The sequence below is a fragment of the Typopeltis vanoorti genome, chromosome 6 (assembly GCF_054136105.1).
Source record: "Typopeltis vanoorti isolate ZY-2024b chromosome 6, IOZ_Tvanoo_1.0, whole genome shotgun sequence".
Classification (NCBI taxonomy): Eukaryota; Metazoa; Arthropoda; class Arachnida; order Uropygi; family Thelyphonidae; genus Typopeltis; species Typopeltis vanoorti.
The window spans coordinates 84277558-84300401 of NC_143554.1; the positions used below are offsets into that span (position 1 = coordinate 84277558).

Genomic DNA, 22844 nt, shown 5'->3' on the forward strand with positions numbered 1-22844 from the left:
AGAAAACTGAAATTCTGGGGTGAAGAATATTTTTGATAAGTAAGCTCTATTCAAAGAAGCGCGATACAATGTATGCTAATGACTAACAAACTATGCGAGAATGACAGAATAATTGAAGAATGAGTGTTTTTTTTCTTTAAAAAAAACAATTCGTTGTGCTAGTTGCAAACTCGGTATTGTGCTCAATCAACAGTGAAAAGGAAACGTTTATGTACTAGTCACACCAATTGCAAATGTTATAAAAAGTTGCGGCTGACCCGTCATCCAACAAATGTTTTCACATCTTTAAAACACAAAGGCGCCCCTGAACATTCCCCTCCCCTTCTGGATTGGAAGTCACCTGAGTGCCAGTGGAATAAACAATGTTTAGAATACATCTGTACACAAAATAATAGCGATCAATTTTATTGCATTGTGCTTGTAACAGTTTTTAGAACTCTTTTCTTCTTTCACTAATGGTTTCCTTGATGTAAAAACTTCAGTCAAGAACGAGATATCTACAAACATGTATAAGTGGTAAAACGTTTCTTTGCTTCCAAATATTTTGCGTGTGAGTTCATTTTTAGACAAAACTTAATTTTGAAATGGGGGGTAGCGAAACAGGCGATATTTTAGCACTCCACGAAATTCAGCACTTCCAACTTGTCTGCAATCCTTGAATTTTTTGTTTATTTATTTTTTAACATATTCAGGACTAACTCGAATCTGAAATGTTCGTCTTGAGAAATTATTATTTTTCAGATTTTTCACTATTACAAACCCGTCGGTTTGCAAATTTTGCTCGCTTGTTTCAAATAAAAAAAAATGTTGATTGATAAATTGAGTGCTACTGTAGTAATGTTAGCTAGTGTAGTTAACGCGAAGCTTTAGTACAATATACAACAGATTACGAATTATGACGAAGAGATCAAAACGGTGCATGGGGAATTTTATGAAATTGACTTCTTTCTAGAGTAGTTATGACAACGAACCATTAATCAAGACAACACTTTCCGATAAGTTTTTATGAAATTTTCACGAGTTCCGAAAAGAAAAAAAAAAAAAAACTTATGTAGTGATTTGCAGTCTCTAAAAGTTTAAGGAAACTAACTTAGAGGAACATGGAGGTGGATCCAGGACAGTGGGATTACTTTCACAGCAAGAGGTACAAGAGGAATAAGTAAACAGCCAGGCTGGTCGTGAGGTCTGTTTGGTTGTATTCTACTTCCACCAAATCATGGGTGAATATTTAAAGGAATCGTCCTGTATTAAAACTGGCTTCCTCATCTCTCACTTTTCTTGAGTTTCTTACAGAATTGAGGAAAAGTGGAAGGAAGGAAGTCGAGTTATTCTCCGGACCGCATCGATTAATTTTGTTGGGATCATTAAGGATGAATCTTACCAGTCATAAGTACCATTAATGCAAGTGAATTTCAACTATCGCTCAACTCAACGTCACTTCTGGTACGAAACACTGCGTACCAGCAGAATGTCTCGCAGATCACTGGTGGTAGTTCCTATCAAGCCATTATTGTTTTAAACTGAAATACCAATTGCCTCAGATCATCTCAGACGGTAAAAGCCACTGCTTGTTTAATACGAAGGCTACAGATTCGAATCCCGCATAAGATATGGATATTCTGGACGAGTTTGTTATAGATCCTTGAGTATAAGCTTGTCTTATTACAAACGAAGAAATGAAACGAAGGTTGGTTCGTTTGCTCTCACGATCTTATTAATATACACATCGCACTCGTAATTTATTTTCACCGATGATTTATTAAATCCATTCAGGTTTGCTGTTTTAATTTTCGCAAACCTAGGTTTATCCATCCATGGAGTTGTCCGTAATTCAGATCTTTCAAATCAGGATGAAGGCAAAATTTCAAAATTTGGTACCCGATTCTTATCAGAAGCATTACAAAAAAAAAAAAAAAAAAAAAAAAAAAACCAGCATGATGATATAAATATTTGTTGCATTACGTTTTAATAATGGTATTTTCAGACATAACCAGAAATAGAAATACTGTTGTGTAATGTGAACATTTCAAATGCAACATCGGGAAGCAAAACAAACAGTTCGCCTCCCCACGAATCCTATTCGTAAAATGCGTGTTTCATTGGCTGTCTTTTTACATAGCGATACCGCTAAGAGATTCCAATAAACCGATACTTCGAAGTAAACCTCAAAGTCAGGAAAATGTGAAAAGTCCCCTAATAAGTGGGCACGACGAATTAATGCAGTCGGCAGGTCACTCCTTTGCTGCATCCCTCAACGGCAAGTATTTATGCCTTTAGATCTGCGGGTTTAGTGGGCCGGTTTGATAGACAAAAAAACTCCTGCTTCCAGGAGGGGAAAAAACCCTCTATAGCCGTATGAGACTGGTTAACTCACCATTTCGATTGATAAAATCTGATCAAGGTTCTTCACGTCATAAACGGGATTCGAACCTGGTGTTTTCCAACCAGGGCTCGTCTATACCAACTGAGCTACGGAGGCTCATCAACTTAAACTAGCTGTAATACCTAACTAGATTATAACTAGAGCTGTTTGTGACTGCATTGTTTGAAGAAATGCGTTCTAAATAAAAATGAACAAGTGAAGAAATGATTGCAGACAATCACAGAAAGGAACGCATCGTAATTGCACTCTTGGTCATTGGCATTAAATCATTCATTATCACAATTAAGATTAGAATAATTCCCTGTGATGTAGTATAGGGAATTTTGTATTGCGTAATTTGTTATTAAAATGGTCCAAATGAAATGACAAATTTTAGTGAACATAAATGCCAAAATTCCATACATTTTATGAAATTAACGAAACTTTGATGTTAACGAATCATTAGCTCATGGACAGATGTTCACGATATAGTTCTTCCGAAAATTGGATTTTACTCAAATTTGATAATTGGAATCCTTCCAAAATTTGTCGAGCCATTCCGATTTCAAAAAAACTGTCGAAATTACACACTGCAACAACTACTTCGCAGAATGGAATTTAATTAAATTTCGGATTGATGCATAAGGTCTAAATTTAATTTCGATCGACGTAAAACGATTTGGCCATTTTAATGGCTCTAAGCGTTTTGATAAAACTTGTGGAGCTATTTGTAGTGGCAAAATTAGGGAAAAAAATAGTTATGTCGCCAGCATATGGCAAAAATGAGTCGAGTTTAAAAAGCACTATAACTCTTGACACTCGTCGGATTGTTTACAAAAATACCAGTACTGAATCGATGACGTAATGTTGTCACAGACAACATTACGTCATTTCACAAACGATTCAGTAGTGGTATTTTTGTAAACAATTCGACCGGTGTCAAGAGTTATAGTGGTTTTTATTGCGGAAACAAGGGAAATGTTGATCAATTCAAACCAGCTAGGTTCAAGACTGATACGATTTTTGTTTTCGTTATTTCATTTTTACCGGCAAAATAATTTGAAAATTTTTCACTATTACAATTGTTTTAATTCTCAAACCGACTAAAATAATCTTCAATTGGGAAGAGTGCATAATGGACATTTGGCCCAAAACGCTGAATAGATAATTACACAACACTGGATCTAACAGAGGTGCATGAAAATTCCTCCCATACCTTATTCGGTTAATTCAAATGTTTATGAACGCTGTGTGTGTGGCATTTTGGATTAGCTGTTAGTATATAAAGGAAACTTAGCACCTATGTTAGTTTTATTAAATCTCTGATTTACATCAAAGTTCTTCAAAACAAATAACAAATTCATACGTTGGATTAGACTAAAATTAATCAAGGCATGTCAAAAGTTTACACTAACCATCCCGAATATGATTCAAAATTGAAACAATAAGACTTGCAGTCATCACATAAATGTTTTCATACTACACAGATACACATTTATCAAAAAGCATTGTTTCATGAGGTTATCATACTAACGGAGATGCAACAATATCATACACGAAGAATATAAAAAATGGGGATCGCCACTGTCCCGAAACATCATATAAAAATTACCACATCTCTGAGGAGACAACTTTTCGCATTGAGGACTCCAGACTTCCCACATTCCTCTTGCTAAATAGACCAAGAATTTACAGCTCATGCGGAAAAGTTAATATAGGACATACAGGATGAGTGCATCTAAAACCAGAATATTTACGACTATTTTTAAAGGATGATCCCATGCACAATAGGTTGCTCAAGCTATAGACTATTTAAGATTGATGAGGGAAAAATTGAGAAGAAAGAAAGAAAGAACGTTAATATTGGATGTTAAATTTTGCAGCTTGTACTTCATGAAATACAATAGGAAGAGCTGGCTGGGTTATTCCAAAACAGTACACGAAATGAAGAGCAAGAAAAATTCGTTCTACAAGTTTTGGAATTCAATCGAAAGTACTTTCACTATCCACGAATCTTACAATATTTGCAAGATCAAATATTCAAGTAATCAAAAAACACTGGAAATACTTTTAACCGATTCTTGTAAATGTCAGTTAAATGTAATTAGAGTAATTTACTTAGCCAATCTAAGAGATGCAAGGAAGAAAAATTTACCAAAAAAAATTCAACTAGAAAATAAGTGGTGAATGAAGTTAATTACAGGAGAAGAGGGAAGTTCACAACGTTTAACTGGACTGTAATTGTGAAATAATCATGTAGATTAAGTACATGTACGATTTTAACTATCAGCTGGGAGGAGAATTTGTCTGGAAAACTGCCAGTTAATCACACTATTGAATAATAAACCCATTATTCAAAGTGGTGATATTTCTAATAAGAAACTGGTTGTTAAAAACTGGAAACAGACGAAGATGATCCTGTTACTAAACCAGCGCTGTCTTGGCCTTGACAGGATTTGGGTGGTAAATGTTCTAAACTTACGTAATGTTACCACACACACAGAGAGACATTATCTGACGTCACACTCAACTTCACTGAAAAATAATAGCATTCGAAACAACTTTGAAGTAGGCAATTTGAAACATTACTTTGCTGCTGGTAACTACCGCAGCGTAAAATGAAGCCTATAAATAGCTGCCTACTCATTGCAGAAAATTATCACTGGAGTTTTTAACTCGTTCCAGGTTACCTGTAATAAGCGTCCTAACTACTCCGTCTAAAAGTAAACGCATTAACACCGAATCCTACAAGGTTAAAGAAACGTCACCTCTATTAACGAACAAGATGCACTAATAAGTGAAATTGCTTTTATCTGATCCATCTTAAGGTTTTGGAGCCTGCAACGTTACTCCACCAAAAATCTTAATATTACATTTATGATAAATATTGAAATGGAGCTTCCCATTATATTGGAAGCAGCATACATTCGTACCAAAAATAAGAAATTGAAGCAGTCTGGATTCCCAGACTGATATGTTATTTGTTTGCATTCTACCAAATGAAATTCAATATTGCATCATTTATTGTTTGAGTTGGTAAATGTGAAATAGTTTGCGAAACTATTTCTTCGTCTGTTAACCAATTCGTTGCCAGTTCATTTAGCAGGAACTATTTGTAAAAACAGCCAGTAATTTGGAACAAAGCAAGAATAGAAAAGCAAACTGTGTGTCATAAAAGCATTTATTTATCTGTGTAAGATGGTTGATCACATTATCCAAAAATAAACTCATTTAGTAAGGATTCTGGTAACTACCAATGGATGAAACTCTGAATGGATAAAATTTCATCCATTCAGAGTATAAATAAGCCTATACGCAAAGTACAACGAAAATTTCTTGAACTATATGAAGTATGGCTTTATGAGACTAAGGAGTATATTCATAGACGTATGTCCAGGTGTTCGTAGGCTTCCATACTAAGATAATGGTGGGAGTTTGATGTACAACAGACAGCACAGATAATTCAGTAGATCGACTTTCTAACTTCCGGATTATGGGAAACCAATGAATACCTTCCCGTGAAGCTTGTTTTAGTGATGAAAGTGTGGCAATGACAATAATCATAATTTCAGAATATACCAGCAATGTTATCATGGAAGAAATCATAATCCGCCTGAAGATAAATGTGTTGTGTATTACTTGGAAGTGCAAAAAATAATCCAACAGTCTCAGAGGAATAACGCATTCGATGTGTTTGAAGAAAGTAGCTTATTCCTATGTAAGAAATTTGGTAAAAGACCTTTCCCACCTCGACATAAGTACGGAAAAAGAACGGGTTGAGAAAGGCAGGTGTTGGTCCTAAAATAGCAACACCTCAGGGTCTCCTTACTAACAAGGGGAGTGAGTATTTATCATAAATAAAACAACTTTCAAAAAGGCGTATTCGTTGTACTATTTAAAAAGGAATATACGCAGCTGTTATGTAAAAGAAATTCCGATCTCCACGCCAATGAAGATTATTGTAATCTCAAAAAGCAGACTCTTCTTTTTAATACAGGACTTATTTTGAGTGACATTAACAAAAAAAATTAATTTGCCCTTAATTGCATAAAAAGTTTCAAAACATTTTCACGAAAAAAGTACTAAACCATTACATTTTTTTAAGCTAGTAGTGTTCAACCTTCGTTACTCACGCCTTTTTCTTCAAAATCAGACTACATTATTATCGAGCAGCTCCAGGTAAAACGTTGAACAGCACTAAATATATTCTACTTTTCTAAACTTCTAATTTAATCAAAAACCTGCTATTTTTTTTTTTTTTTTGTCGATTGTACATAATTGGTAAATTGTTCTAGCGCTTCTACAACGGAATCGCATATCACGTAAGTAATCTTTATATAGATTTTCTCCAGGAAAAGCGAGTCTGCCGGTGCTTGGGGGCAATAGTTATTTCTTTCACAAAACTGGTAAATAGGCCAGAGAACATGCAATTAATAGAAAACTCATCCTACGATTCCATGGGAGTGCCACGTGATACCTCATTTATATTCTTGAAGCGTTAAACGTTTTGTCTTATTAATTTGATTGGCTGGTTACCATTTAAAATGATGGTTAATTCCAGGCCGATGGTTTATTTGTTAAAAAAGTATTGATATTGATCTTTTGTGCATATTAAGGGTGTTTACCATGTTTATACATGGACAAAATACAAAGATAATTTAATTAAAACTCTTATTAAAAGAGAAAAAAGAAACAGATTTTGGAATAAGCTGGTCTTTCTAAGCCGCCTTATGTGCCAGTATGCACGGAAAGATTTGATGATGATGGTCTTCCTAAATAAAAATCTAATTAATTATTTGTGGCGAAGGAACTACGGCTATGAAGCCAGTATATCTATTAATTGCGTGTGTTGTTCTGGCCGGTTTGCGGGATGAACCCCCCCCCCCCTGCTACCTCCTCTTCAAAGCGCGTATAACAGTTCTTCGCATTCTATAGGATTTGAACTCGGATCATTCAAACCACCTCCATCGTTGATGCCGACTAAGCTACAGAGGCTCTCTGATAGAAAGCCCGCTGTCATCTGAATTCGCCACCCAACTACCTTCTTTCTCCAGCAAGGTACTTACATCATTTATCCTACTGGCCACATAAAAGAACTCACTACAGTTTTCCTTTAGTTGCGGTGGTAATACTGAATGTTCCAATTTTTGCCTTTCTTAGCTTGAAATTATACCTTCTCATGTAACTCATGAAATTAACCCCCCACACACACCTCATGCGGTCCACTAACTTCCTTATACCTCCACCACAACTTCTTATGTTTGGTTCAGTTGCTGTTTGGTCTTCCTTTCTTCATTTTACGCCAGATCATTTATGTCTTCTTACCAAGAAATAAGATTTATCATACTGTTTCAAATATTTCCTATTTCGCATGCACTGCTCGTCTGTCTTCCTAAAATTCACCAACCATGACATTCAAAGACTCTACATAAATTCATTTTTCTCCACAAATATGATTTGGCGAGAAAAATACTTACTTTCCACATTAAGTGGGAATGGGATGAGGTGCGAAGGATGACATCTCATTTACAACTGCACCATTTGATAAGCAAATCTCAATTCCTAGATCGTGTTCCCTTCACCACAATACTCCTTATGACAGTTGTCTTAAACTCTCATAACAATTTCACAAGAATACTATTCCTTTTGCTGATTCCTCTACTCAGTGTATCATTTTTAATCTCCGCAATGATAACCTGCCTGGCACTTGCTAAGCCAATTTGCCTAAATATTTCCTAGCCGATAAAAATGCTCCACAAATATCCTGTCCTGCCCATCCCCACCTTACGCGAATATTTTCAAGGCCGTCAACTACTGCTGTTTCCTTTAGCTTTCAAATCTTGAGTGGCTCACCTCATCTACAATCAAAAAGTACTAACATTCCCACCCAGTTTATTTCCCGTCTTCAGATATGCTATATCCTTTAGCATTTCTATTTTATGTTCAACGCGATTCATAAAACAAATTCATCAGAGAAAATCCATTAAGGCCACAAACTTCCCTCCCTTATTCAAGATACTTAGTATTCATACAGCTTCTGTCAACAAATGTTTTTCTAACGTTATATTTCAAACCCCCCTCTTCTTACACATTCTCGCTATGACGTCATTATCACTGCTCATCTCAACACTTTCATGATACCGAGATAAAGTTCACTATCCTGCTCCTGAATACCTTGCTCTCAAATTTTCTCCATTAGATATTCTCGCCTCCTCTCTGATCATTTGTTAATATCTCATCAACATCTTAATCCCTTGATCACCATCCTCTCTATCGTTTTCCCAGGCGCACTCTAACATGAAACACATGTTAGAAGAAATAGCATTTCCATAACATTAGTGTTCCGTCTCACTTTTTCGCTTTGCTCTTAGTGCAACTTATTGTGTTTATATGTAAATAATAATAAGTCAACCAAGCCTTGAACCACCCCTGACTACTATATAATAGCAGTCATTTCTACAAGTCAATGTAGGTATTCACATAAATGCTAGACTAAATTATCTAGCCCTTTGTCCGCCAATAGTACTATTAGGTTTTCAGTCTTTAACAACGTGAGATTATAAAAATAAAATAAAATAAATCTGATACTTTTGTTCATTACAGACATAATACTCTAAGAAGCTATAGTTCCTTACTTTCCCTCTTATTTCTAGTTGTTTATAAGTGAGTATTTTGGCAGACTGGTTTATGCAGGTTAATATTTCTTCAGAGATATACAAATATGACCCAGTAAAAGGGCGACTATTACATAAATATGCCTTCGCTAACAACATAATATAAACCAGGTCACTTTAACATATTTACTTATGTCATTTTATATGAAGTTATTATTATACGGAAGACTGTGAGATTATGAAAGCATTAGGATGTTTACTCATATCAATACACTTACTGTCAGTATGAACTTTTCGAAAATGTTATTTCTAGCATTGTGTGTCTTTAGTGAAGTTGGCTATTTTTTCATCTACAGATCGTATTAATAGGGGATAGAGGATTTGTTCAACTTCTCTATTAATCAAAATTAGATATTAGAATATTTTGAAAAAAACCAAAATGTATTTAATTCACATTTAAGCTGTGAGGAAATGAAGTACGATAGTGCTCGCCACATTACTAAACTGGAGGGAAAATTATGAGTTATAAAACTTGAATTATAAAAATCACATTTAAATATAAATTAAATGTGTATACTCGACTTAATGCAGCTTGTCATCATACAGAGCGACCCATAAGTCACGAAGAGGTTTTAAACATTCAATAACTTTTTATTTATTTATTAATTATTTTATTATTTTTTTGTTATAATGAAATACAGAACCGGGACTTTTTTTTTAGTAGTTATGAAAAACCACATCACTTAAATACCTTCCATTTTCCGGCTTCACAACGGCAGGAGCTTTCTAGGCCCGTCTTTGTGATGTTTCTGGCAGCAGTGTCCTAATTTCTGTACGAATATTCTTCTTCAGCTTTTGAATTGTCTGGGACTTGTTCATATTCACCTTTTCCTTCAGGTAACCCCCATAGGAAGAAGTCAGGAGCCGTCAGATCTGGAGAACGTGATGACCAAAAAATGTGCCTTAGGAGTTTATTGCACGATTTTGGTTCGTTGTAGGGTTGTGAATTTTTCATGTTTAGTTTCCCCAAATGTTCCTTAGAATATGTGAAAAAAATAATACAGTTATTCACATTTTAAACCCTTTCGTAACTTATGTACCGTCTTGTACTTTAAGAGGGCGCTTGAAAGTGATGATTTGACTTTCTCTCGTAGAGAATACCTCTTATCGGATTTCTCGGTGTCTGGTATTAGAAGGTAACTAAGTTAGTTACATAGAACATAAGATTTTTCTAATAGGTTTAAGTACTCGAAGTTCGGTTGCCCTGATGCGCTAGTGGGAGTGCCGGTGAAAAGACTAGCCATTCCGACAATACATGCCGCTGTGGATACAGCTTCATGCCACTGGGAAGGTCAAGTGGGTGAGACCACACAAAGACATTAAGGATCGTTTTAAGAGGGAGATAAGAGTACCCAGTGAAAGGTGCCACAGATTACAGCCTACTTAAGTTCAAGCTTGTGTTCTGAAAAGAATCGTATACCATAGGATTGAAGCCATGGGTATTGAGTAAATGTTATAGAACATCAGAGAAAAGTGTTTCTATAGGAAAATCAATTTATTTGAGAAACTCCATTTATTAAACGAATAGGGAAATGAATTCATTTGGAACAGTAGTAAAATACTTACGTCTACTAAAAGGACAACCAAAATAAATACATTTTCATTTGTATGAATTTATTTTATATTTGAGCCAACTTGCCATTGGAAGAAATGCTAAAAGCATAACCAAAAGAAGTCTTGCCGATACATGTTAACATTAGATTTGAATATACTAGAAAAATATGTTTCAAAAATTTTTATTCCATAGAACAAAATATAGAGTTATAAAAAATTAGCTTTTTTCCCTATAAACCTATAGAGCTTTTCGGTCTTTTATCATAGATCTAGCAGGTTCTAGGCAACAATTTTAAGGAATCATAAAAGCGATTTCAATTATTTTTTTTGGGGGGGGGGAACGGTTTTTCCTCCTAATAGTAATTAAGGGGAAAACGCTAGAAGTATACAAATGTAGTTTTTTATAGTTATTAAATATAAAAAGAGTGGTTCCTCTCTTTAATGTTTTTAAAATAAAAAACCGATAAAAAAAAAAAACCTCTTTGGAATTGGAAATACTGGTCACAACATTCCTTGCCTCTCATGCAATAAGCTTCTAGCTCTATAATATTTCTCCAAAATACTTTAGCGGTTGTTTTATGTCAATTTTCTCTTATCTGCTAACCCTCGGTCCATCCAAGTAAATAGCGTACATTATAAGTTTCAAACTTTTGGATGGATTGCTATTAAAAAAAAAAGTGAAGAATACCCAGGTACTACAGCTTGCGCGAATCTCTTTAAGGTAATCAACAACTAGGGAATCCATGGAAACAAGGAAAACAATTAATTGCTTAACGTTTTTCTTACACGTATTGAAATGCCTGCAAAAATCTAACAGTATTGGAAGTCATGCAGTCGCTTTCTGAAAATGAAAATTTATTTTTCCAAGGCTGATGACCCTCTTGCAAAACTATAAGTCTAATAATACGTTGTAATTCGAAACTAAATATCCACAACCAATGACTCTTAATTCTGAACGCGATGGATAATAGAACTTTAAGTAGTTGCTTCCCCTTTACGCTTGCTTTTCCTGCGGAAATTCTGCAGACACACAAAACAGCTATTTGAGTGACCAATTACCTCCTTTAAGTCCTATAAAAACTGCAAATCTTATTTTTCATTCATTCCCCTGTTGCAACATCTTCATAGAGTCACTAAACCAAGCTAGTTTTCGTCTGTAAGCCATAATTATGTTACGTAGTAAAGCAGTGTCCGGTGAAGTGAAGTTAACTATGAGAAATTTCTTACGATAATAAGTGGAGCGCTACAATCGACTGATGATGCGAAACGAAGCATCTTCCCTTAGAGAAGCCTGTAATTGCTGAAACAAAGAATCGAATGTCTGTAATAACTGATGCTTTCAATTTGTTATTGAATGATAGCGTAAACCAGCTTTTTTTAGGTGAAAAAAATATGTAATAATGGTATTACATATTTGTTTATTAACACGGAATAAAATTCCTCAAATCACTATCAGTAATGCAGTGGCATTCCCCTTCGATGTTTGATATTACATTATTAGTTTCCTCCCACCTTGAACTTGGGCATGGTTCTTTTCAAAAGATGAGTTGGGAAAATTTCAGGAAGTGACGGTAGTGAAAGCGGAAGGCACAGTGACCTACTAGTGTCCACACAACAGTTGAGGTCATTCGAACGTAACCATGCGTAAAAGTCAACACAGAGCTGCATCACGTGATCTGAGGCTTCCACCAGTCTTCCTCCGCATTACTGAAGAAGTTGGATAATTACTGCGGTGTAGACAAACTATCCACAGTGAACTTACTTGTGAAGACGAGCTGGATACTCATAAATGATCTAAAGAATCTATTAGCACAGTTTCTCTTGAGTTTTGTTCAACAAAACAGCAAGTCATCCATATCACATCACTTTAGTTTTCCAACAGAAGTATAATATAAACTATCAATGTGTATATTGAGGTCTATAAAAATACAAACCACCCTGTTGAAAGTTGAGTAAAGAGCCCAAACAGAATTCATTTCCATAAAATCCGAACAAGTTTTTTTTTTTTTAAATTACCTAGTGCTAAGTTATGTTCCTTTTGTGTTTTATGTGCGTGCTGAACTTCAGATCTCAATTTTCCCAACTCTAATTGAGATCGCACAATATCCGTTTTCTCTTTAAATAACATGTACAAAAAATAATAATAATAAGACTACAGCCATATACAGACCTCGCTACCCTTGATCTGAGCTGATCTCCATCATAAACATTTAGATTCCTTTTAGATTTTGCATGCTAGGCACGCCCGATTCTGGATCAGCATGCCAATGATTATACCACTTTTTAACTTGCTTTATGACATTAAATATTGAGCTGTAGAGTATCTACAATCATTACAAAGTATACTTAGAAAACAGTCAACTTGTCTGAGAGAGTCAAGGAAAACGTAATCTTTTTCTAAATGTTTAAAATAATGAAACAAGACAGCATTATTCAATGACATTTCGAAAATATTCAGCTGCAATAGTCGTACGGACATTTAGATCTATTATTATAGTGGGGAAAAAAAAAAACGCAATAACGGTTATTCTTGCCTATCATTTGAGCAACGCCGCATAAATGCAAGATTAACATATATTATAGCGAAACCTTGATGTAATAATTTCATATAACCTGTTCCGGTTATGAATATAATCGGAACAGGTTATATTCATAACCACAAAAACCTAATAAAGTCATTTCTTTCCAGTAGCTTATTTCTGTTTCTCAAATCGTATCAGGATTCCCCTTAGTTTTTCCTACAGAAAAATATCCTATTATAAAACACTCGAGTCCAATATTCTCTGGAACGAATAAATTGTACTAATTGAAAGTGGGGGTATTGAAACAAAAATCCATTAATAAGAAATATTCGTGAAATAAGAAATTCGCATCTGTCATAAGCCCATTCATTCAAGGAGAAAACTGAGATACTACCAAGCCACATGACTGCAGTTTTGAAATTACAAGCTTTCCGTTGACTTTCTCAGCTCAGATCCCTCATTCCCTACCCCACTCTATTAAGAATAAGGTCGTTTTTAATAAGGACAAATTGGGCCACGATGAAGCCTATGTGATTAAGCAACAGCCAAATGATTAAATATAATAGAATAGAAAACAGTGAACAATTAATTTGATTATGAATTACGAGAAAAATTTGACACAGTTCTAAATGAGTTTAAGTTTTTTTTCCTAGATTTTGACAACACTGCGATTATCTGAAGCGGCAATCTTCCAGTATTAAAAAAATAACAATACTAAAAATCTTGAATCAATATAAGATTCCGTTTTCTGAGAAACAGCTGTACAGTAATCCCTCGATTAGTGAGTCATTTTTTTTTTCGATACCCAAATTCGATTAGTGCGCCTATATACATCTTAAAAATAAATGTTACAGATTTTAAAAATTTTCTATCTATACATTTTTATGGCTAAATATTTTAAAAAATCGCTCACCACAATAAAATAATTTAGTTGCCGATTTAAAACATTATTATTATATAAGGTGCCTCCATGGAGTCAAAAGACTCATCGCGGGAGACACAGAGTTATTTTTAATGGCATACTACACACTACTTCCATCTACACTATGTTCCAAATTTTTACCGCCAAAATTTATGTCATCTGCTATAGTGCGCCCAGAGATTCGAGACCCTTCGACACTTCTGCGCATGTCACAAAAAGGAGAATCCATTCCGATAATAGGGTAATCAATCCGTCTTCTGGGATGAATTGTTTATTATTACACGTCGGAAAATTAACTTCTCTTTTATGATCCTTGTAGTTTTTAAAGTGGTAACTATTTTGCTTGTATAACAGTTGGGAAATTTTATCTATAAAGCACATGATTTCGCGTGTTGGCGACCAATTCGTACGTCCTTCATTTCTTTCTCCCCTTCAATGATAAAGAGTTAATTAAATCTCATTCTGAAGAATTAAGCGATTCCGACCTGCTAAATTTAGATGCACAGCGGGAAGATCCCGAAGAATATGAATAAAATTTAACCACTGATAGTCAGCCAAAAGAGATTTCACAGAAACAATTTGAAAATATTTTTCGTACAATCGAAGTTTTTAAGCAGCAATGCTTAGAGGCTGACCCTGATGAAGAGAGAATCAGTCAAATTTGCAGAAGAGTAGAAGAGTCATTAGGGCCATACCGTCGGTTGTATGAAAAAAAAAAAAAAAAAAGCCAGCCAAACTACGTTAGCTCAATTTTTGTTAAGAAGTAGAATAATAAAATTTATATTCTAAATATGTTTTATTGTCTTTCAGCTTCATGGTTTTCCTTTAACTAGGCCCTGAGACATACCTTAATTCTTTTATAAAAAAATTAAGGTTCAAAAAAGAAATTTGAGGAACGAATAATACTTTTTCCCATAGGTTATTATATTCGATTAGTGCGTCTTCGATATATCATGGGTTACTGATATATCGGAAAGAAGGCTACTGATTTTATTAACTAGTTATTTTTTTCCCTTATATGCATAATTTAATTTTTTTTTTATATGAAACCCTCCCCCCCCCCCACACACAAAAAAACCGTTAGCTTATACTACTGTATATTAGTATTAATATCGTCGGCTAAGTGTTAGGATACTCTGGAAATCATAATTCTAGAGATCAAAATGAAACTTTTCAAGCTACTCTGGGACTCCAGTAAGCAATGTGATCTTACATCAGGTGATGAGTTAGCTGTCATCCGAAGACGTCCACATATCATCCACGCCACACTGGGATTCGAACCCAGCAATCTTTTGAGAACCTATATGGTAACAACTTGTCCAAGGAGGCCAGAAAAGCTGGGGTTTTATGGATTTTAAAATTTTGACCAATACATAAATTCAAAGAATTTGGACTATTTACAAATACTTCGTAAGTCCGTCAGCCTACTTATAGGCTGACGGACTTGCACGGCAAGCGGTATGCAACGTTTATAATATTACACACACATACAGTTCTTGTATTCCTCATGTTCTTCTACCATAATATTAATTAGCAACATGACACTTCTAAACTGGAAACATACATTTGGAATTGGTCATGACTAATAAAAATTAACTTTCCTTCGGCTCCGGTTTCCTTTCGCATAGACTATTTATTGGATATATATTGGGCTTGAAACTTAATATTTAATATTTAAGTTCTTTTAAAGCTTAAATTCCACCACTAGGTAGCGTAACATTATTCCCTAATATTGACTGTATACATCAAATGACAATCAAAAAACGAAAAAAAAAAAAAAAAGAAACTGTACATACCAAGTGACTGTCGAATCCATTGTATCTGTTTTATTCATTACATCAACAGGTCGACTTTCCGTTTGAAACTTCATGTCGTCAAAACAAATTAGGCCACTTATAGAACACAACGTCAATGCTAGCCGTTAAGCCTAAGCTGACATTCGCCATTCACTGAGATATTCACTGTTGGCATAATTACAACATTTATGATCACAAAAACCTCGCCCTGATATTAAAATAACGTACTAATATTAAGACCATGCAATCTGTGCAACTAACTTGGTATCGCCTTTCACTGTCAAACTTAGGCCCCATACGTTTGCCTCGCTGCAGTAAGAGCAGTCTCACTTCACCTTTTATCTTTTGCAGCTAAAGTTATGAAAATACTATAATTCGAATTTGCTCATCAAAGCCATTCCTTGTCACAAACAACACCGAAATTTTCAAGTTTAGTAAAACTGACCGGCGGACGACACTCTTTGAACAGAGCCTTCATTGTGCTGAATGTTTAGCAGACGATCTTTTCGGCCAATAACAGCGCAGATATTTCAGCCAATTAGAACAAATCATTCTACTCAAGGTGAACATGCATCGCTGTATCTGCCTTCAGGGACGACTATAGCTGTTTTACCGGAGGGTATAAGGAAGGATGAAATCTTGAATTTCTTTTGAAACTCTATATATGACAATTTTGTTTTTTGGTAAGATTTTAAATATAACGTCAAGAATAAAAAATACTGTATATGTTCTCTTCTATAAGAGAAACATTTAAAAATATTTTAAATATTTTGTATATGTTCTCTTCTATAAGAGAAATATATAAAAATATTTTAAATACTTTCGAATCGAAATTTTTATCTGGAAAGTGACATAAAACTAGATCTTTTTTAATAAGTTTTTTTTTTCTCTCTTTCGTCTCATCCCTCTAAATAAAAGCAATCCAATTAAAATACGAATGATTATCTATTTCTTAATAATTTAACCAGGAAAATTCCTGTTCTGGGGTAAAGCAAAGAAAACGAATTATAAAGGTCAAATTGCTACTAACCTTCGTGTTGTCATTACGTCAAGAAATGTTAGTAAATATACTGCCATTTGTTTTCATTATATATAATGAGATATTCCCTCCCACCGCACACAGCAAACCACTAGAATTATTTTAAAGACAGGTGAGCGTTATTTGACAATAAAGTAATCATTTATTATTACTTGGAATTTAGAAAAATGTAAACATACGTTCATAAAATCCTAAAATACTATAATTTTTTATTAAATTACCACTTGAACTTTGAACTACAAGAATTCGCGACTTAAAATGTTGACCTAATTGTATATTGAAGAAACCTGTTTTCGTTCATAAGTTAAAATTTCGTGTATATTCATGCGTGCGTGCTCATGGAGTGCACTTTTTTTTTTTGTATGAATAAGGAAGCCTTTTCTTTGGGAATATAATTATATCAATAACTAGAGCTTCAGCACGCATAGCGCGCTGAATGAACACGTTTCAAAACGTAGTTTACAAGCACAGCCTTTGCTGCCATGTAAACATTAAAGCATGACGTCACATCCTCTAAGCCAAAGCTATTTTGTTAAGTACAGAGACATAGGTATAGAAATAGAAAGAGTTAAGTTTCTCTTCTGCTCTCCCAAAATCCGAAAAACAATGTTTATATCTGAGAAGGCAAAAGAGTACTCCAGTCTAAAGTGTTGTTTGGAATTGCAGCCAAACTATCTTAGTCTATGAAGCCAGTATGTCATATTTGTAAATTGCAAAAATCTGAAATGTGGAAAGGCAGCTGGAGTAATAATATTCAATCAGAAATGCTTAAATATGGAAGCATAAATTTTACAGCAGTGGCTGTGTTGGATTCTGAAGCAAATACTTATTACTCAAATTACTACATATTCAGTAAATCTACATATCCTGTCGACTGCGCCATTTTGTTGGATCCTACTTCTTCTCAATCTATACTTTGGATCCGACATGATTACTATTACGATGTTCTTAACTAATTGATAAGTTGTAAGTGATAAGTTAATAACAGCAAATATTAATTACTCAAATTACTACATATTCAGAATCCAACAGCTGCACTGCATAAATTAGACCAGTATGATCAGATCGGAGCAGAACTCTATAAAAAGTGAAATAAAACTGAATGAATGTTTATTTATATTCAATTGAGAATGTTGGTTAAACATAACTAGCAGTCTCAATTGAGGACCTATAAAACAACAACAAAAAAAAATACTTCACCTATTTAGGAACAATTTTATTAAAGATGGCAAATTAAATATGGAATTGGACAACAGAATAAGCAAAAGCTAGTATGTTAAAGAGTCAGTTAAATAAATTTATATGGAATACGAGAGTAATTAGCCAAAATACTAAACTAGCGTGTACAGTATAAGATAGTGTTCAAACCAATTTTAACTTTCCGATCTGATAATATTAAGAAGGAAGTTACCATTGTTAACACTCAATATGTGAACGGAAGTAATGGAGGTGGTATGGGAACTTTTAAGTTAGACAGAATGGGAGATGAAATGTTAGCAAAACAGGTGTTTTATTCCTAAATTATTGGAAAAAGACCTAGAGGAAGAATAAGATCTTGATAGACTGATGCAATTAGAATTAACTTAGAAGCCCGAAATATAAGATCTGACAATTTTTGAGTCCTAACAAATACTTGCTAATTTGGAGGAAAATTACCGAATCGATATGAAGTCAATAATAATAATATAAACTGCTATATAGTACTATAATAGTATTTTATACACTCCTCGAGGATACATATTTCTAGCAAGCACTCCTCCCTTCATAACAAACTTTCGTTGTAAAGCTGATTTGAATAGCCAGTACACCACTAGTCTACTCTGTCTGATAGAAAAAAAAATCCGAATATTAAAATTGTATTACTTTTTAAATTCGGTATGATATATTCGGAGGCGTTTGTGTGAAACTTCGTATTCGTTAATTGATGTTGCTCACTTTAACAGTGTAAACCTTTTTACTCTCTATTTATTGCCAACTTTGCAGCCTGTTAAATGGGAAAACTGTAGTTGGGTCAATTAACGCTGCTCTGCTTGCCACTATGCTATTCTGCAAAAATATCCTACCAAAACGTCATTTTTTCCCCATTCTACGACAGATAAACAAAAAATAAATAGCCATACAGTAATGTCAATAGAGTAGCTCTATAAAAATTAGCTTCTTGCAAAACATCAGTGAAGATAATTTAAAATTTACACATATAAACGTGATTATTATATCACTATAACAAGCCTTCAAAATGTGGCTTTCTCGTCCGCTTTTCATGATAATTACAATATTCCAAAACTCGATCGACTTTGCCATTTTTTTTAACATCCTTAAGAGGCGTGTGGGGTATCATTCCTCGAAGGATGAGTAAGAAAAAAAAGGGCGTCTCGCAAAGCGTGCCTTGTTATCACAGACTTTTTTTTTTGTTGTTGCTGTTCGCAAGTGGTCTTGAGGACAAAAAAAAGAAGTGGCGGATGACCGTTTTTTTTTTTTTTTTTTTTTTTGTCGGTGGCCTTGGCAGGTAGGAAGATTCGCTTCACACACAGCCATTATCATTTTCTATTCTTAATAGAGAAATGCATTAAAGAAAGGCCACATTGTGGCTAACAAAAAAGACGATGATAGAGAGAAGCCGATATACCACCTCTGCTAGACACACGTGCAGAGTTTTACAACAAGGGTTGTTACTAGCTATACATACCTGATGTTCCACCAATCTACAAGTAGGTCACGAGTATTAAATCAGCCAGTCACGAAGTTTGCATGTGCTTTTTTTAGGGGGGGGGGGGGATGCTAATTTATTATCAAGCAGCTTATGAGATTTATTTTATAAGAAAAGATTTTTACGAGAAATATATGGTGGGAAACTTGCTTCCCTAATATGTTATATGCATACAAACTGGAATATAGCCCTTAAATGTACTTTTTAAGTACAAAATATTTGAAAAATAGTATTTGTTTTAACGCAAAAGTACTGAGTACCTACTGTTAGAAATATACAACGTCAAAGTATTATTAAATTTAGTTTTTAAACTTATTTCATGTATATAAAAATTCTTCAAATAATTATACGATATTTTAAATCACGGTTACGCAAACTTTTCGCTAGAGGGTTTTTGATTCGTTTCATGAGAGCCAATGATTTTTATAATGGACTAATATTAGAACCGAAGAACGATGAATAATATTTTTAGCTTAAAGAGCTGATTTGGAATCGGTGAATATATAAATTGTGTATTTAAATTTAGTAATGACTGTGAATTAATAGATTGCATTAGAAATTTTACATTACTATAAAATAAAAACACAGACTATTTTAATTATTTTCCCTTGAAAATTGATTATTATAATTAAAAGTTGAAAATTATAATTTTATAACAGCATTTTTTTTCAAGTTTTTTCACTTGCTTTGAAAATGGATAGATTTATTTTTTATTATTATTTTATTTACATTTGGTTTTATTTACATTTACAGCTCAGTTCAATGACCTTCAGAATGAGTGCCTTTAGCATTGGCACAATCTTAAAGTCCACATATTCAACTTTTAGTTGAGCTTTTTTGGCTCTTTCCTCAGTATCATTTCGACACCACACCATAGTTCGCCTATGGCGTGATGTCGAAATCATGCTGATAACATAACTTTCAAACATTCAGGTATTCCAAGTTTTTCTAGTCGTCCTCGAGAGTTCAAAACAGTACGGTTTGTGAGTAGAATCATTAATCAAAAAATGAACTTCTGTTTATGTATTTTCAAAGTGCTTCATGTACTTAAGCAAGTCAGATACTGGTATACAAAATTCTTCAAATACCAAGTAAAAATAGACTCGAAGCACTGCTTCAAGTTTTTCCCTATTTTGACGAACGCTGGTGAAGTCACACGGTGAAACTATACGAAAAAGTGCTTATTTTAATAGTCAACGTTAAATTTAGAATTAACAACCGAAATTTCTTTTGCAGTTCTTTTCAATTAGATATACTTTAAAACCATGCACATTGTAGAGGTTTTTTATAATGTTTAAAACCAAAGTGATTTCATGTGATATTTTTAAGAAATATTTATTTAAAAGTCATGGTAAAAATGAAATTATGCAGTTTGAACATCGAATGGACACTTTAATATTTGTAATAGCTAATCTTAGGAAATTTCTGTTATTTGCATAAACAGTTTCAGGGTGGATGTGTGGGCGCAGTGAAGCATCCATTGAAAGTTTTCCTCCTGTTGTGTTGAAGCGAGGTTTCAGATTAAATAACGAAACAGGTTTTCTTTGGAAACTCTGTCAATAAAATTGGTAAATCATTATAAACAATCCATCACTTGCTTTTTACCTTTCCATTTAAGTGAGGCTTGAAAGTCAAGTTCCGTGCTTGGTCTCTAGAGCAGTTTCAGGATTATGTAAAATAAAATAAATAAAAAGATAAATGAATAAAAAAAATTAGCCCACTTACTGCATTAACGTATTGCAGGTTTATAATCTCTCGTGGGTGCGAATCGCGGATAAAAAATACACGGAACATGTCCTAAAGATAACTTAACTCTTTCAGCAAGACCAAAGAAAGAATCCTTATCAGCCAGTTGCTAGCAAGACCCACGTGGCTCTGTCCACTGCTCACACTTAAAATTGAGTCTGAAGATGCCAAAAGTGTTTTATTTGTTTGCTGTTATCGAGACTTCACAATCCCCTTTTCACACTTCCTCTCACATCTTAATACAACTTGCAACCACTAAGTTTAATAACAATAAATAATGCTGTCTCCCAAAAAGCTTATCAATGCCTATTAGAAAGAGAAGTCATCTAGCCTTTATCACATCTTATGCGTTTACTTAAATAGAATAGATGCAATCAGAATAAAATGGCTCAAAAAGATAGCGTTTAAAAAACTATCAGTTGAGTTTTTCAATTATAATTGAGTTTATTGTCGTAATAATGAAATCTAACAAAGAAGTTTCATAAAATGTGATTTCATATCTGCACATCCCAAGAAAGAAAAAGAAATCTCGGTTACAAATAAAGGAATAATAGGAAGTGCATATGTGTTCATTTACTTAGTACATCAAATAGCTATTACGTTTCTTACTTTAGATTGCTCTTTAAACAGTAAAAACTAGTTTTAGTGTCCCCCTCCCTCCCTCCCTCTCTCAGATGAAGATTTAAGAATAAGTAAACGCTTCCATTTTGAAATGAAAAAAGTTTGTGCGTAAAAATTTTTATTGCATGCTCTTAAAGTATAATTTAACTTATAGACCTTAGTTTGAGGATCGTTAATGCAGACTCCGTTTTCTGATTTCATGCTAAACTTCACAAGTGTTGTCACTTTAATAGGAATGTTATACACCTATTTTATATGCAATGTTTATTATTGTATTTCTAATTTCGTTTGTGAACTCTTGGGGCCTTTCCCCCTATAGTATTTGATTTTTGGATTAGCCTTTGTCATAGTTATAAGAACCAGCTCTTTTTCAGTTTTTGTTTAATATATTATAGCATTTATAACCACACGAAAAGAGGTTCAGGATGTTTCCTTCAATGAGGATCTCTATTTTAAAAAATCGCGAATTCCATTCAGATTCATTAATAAAATCTTACGTACAAAATATTGTACGTAGATTGATACGACAGCACTAAGCAAGAGGATGCTTAGTGCTGTCGGTGGACTAAGTGTTACATAATACGAAAATTTAGACGGTATATGGGTTTTGAATCCCATTTAAATGTCTTTTTTTGGTAGAGGACTGAAGTGGCTCACAAAGTTTAATAAAAATACAAAACATTTTCAAAAGTTAATTTAACCAGAAGAGTGATGTTGCACTATGTACAACAGTCAAAGAAAATAATTCAAACCAGTCTACACTGTTGACATTGTCGAGAAATGCACTTAACAAAATAAAAGATTGGGGAAGTAGTATGTTTTGTCGACTATCCAGAATATTTGCATGCATCTTTTGATGGAATGCACCTGACTGGGATCGGTGAAAAGAAATTTTAATTTA

At 34.0% G+C, this 22844-nt stretch overlaps 1 protein-coding gene across 4 annotated transcripts in view; it reads right to left on the reverse strand.

Moving 5' to 3' along the window:
- Nucleotides 1-22844, reverse strand: part of LOC150105646 (uncharacterized) — a 252997-nt gene that overhangs the window by 131349 nt on the left and 98804 nt on the right. Inside the window, exon 1 of one of the 4 annotated variants that reach the window (XM_090394281.1) lies at nucleotides 15831-16150. The exons of 2 other annotated variants lie outside the window; for them this stretch is intronic. In XM_090394281.1, the coding sequence (XP_090250407.1) occupies nucleotides 15831-15904 (74 nt within the window). In that variant the 5' untranslated portion in view covers nucleotides 15905-16150. Of the gene's footprint in view, nucleotides 1-15830; nucleotides 16151-22844 lie in introns of those variants that run through there. One more of the 4 variants, XM_090394284.1, reaches the window with a different exon arrangement.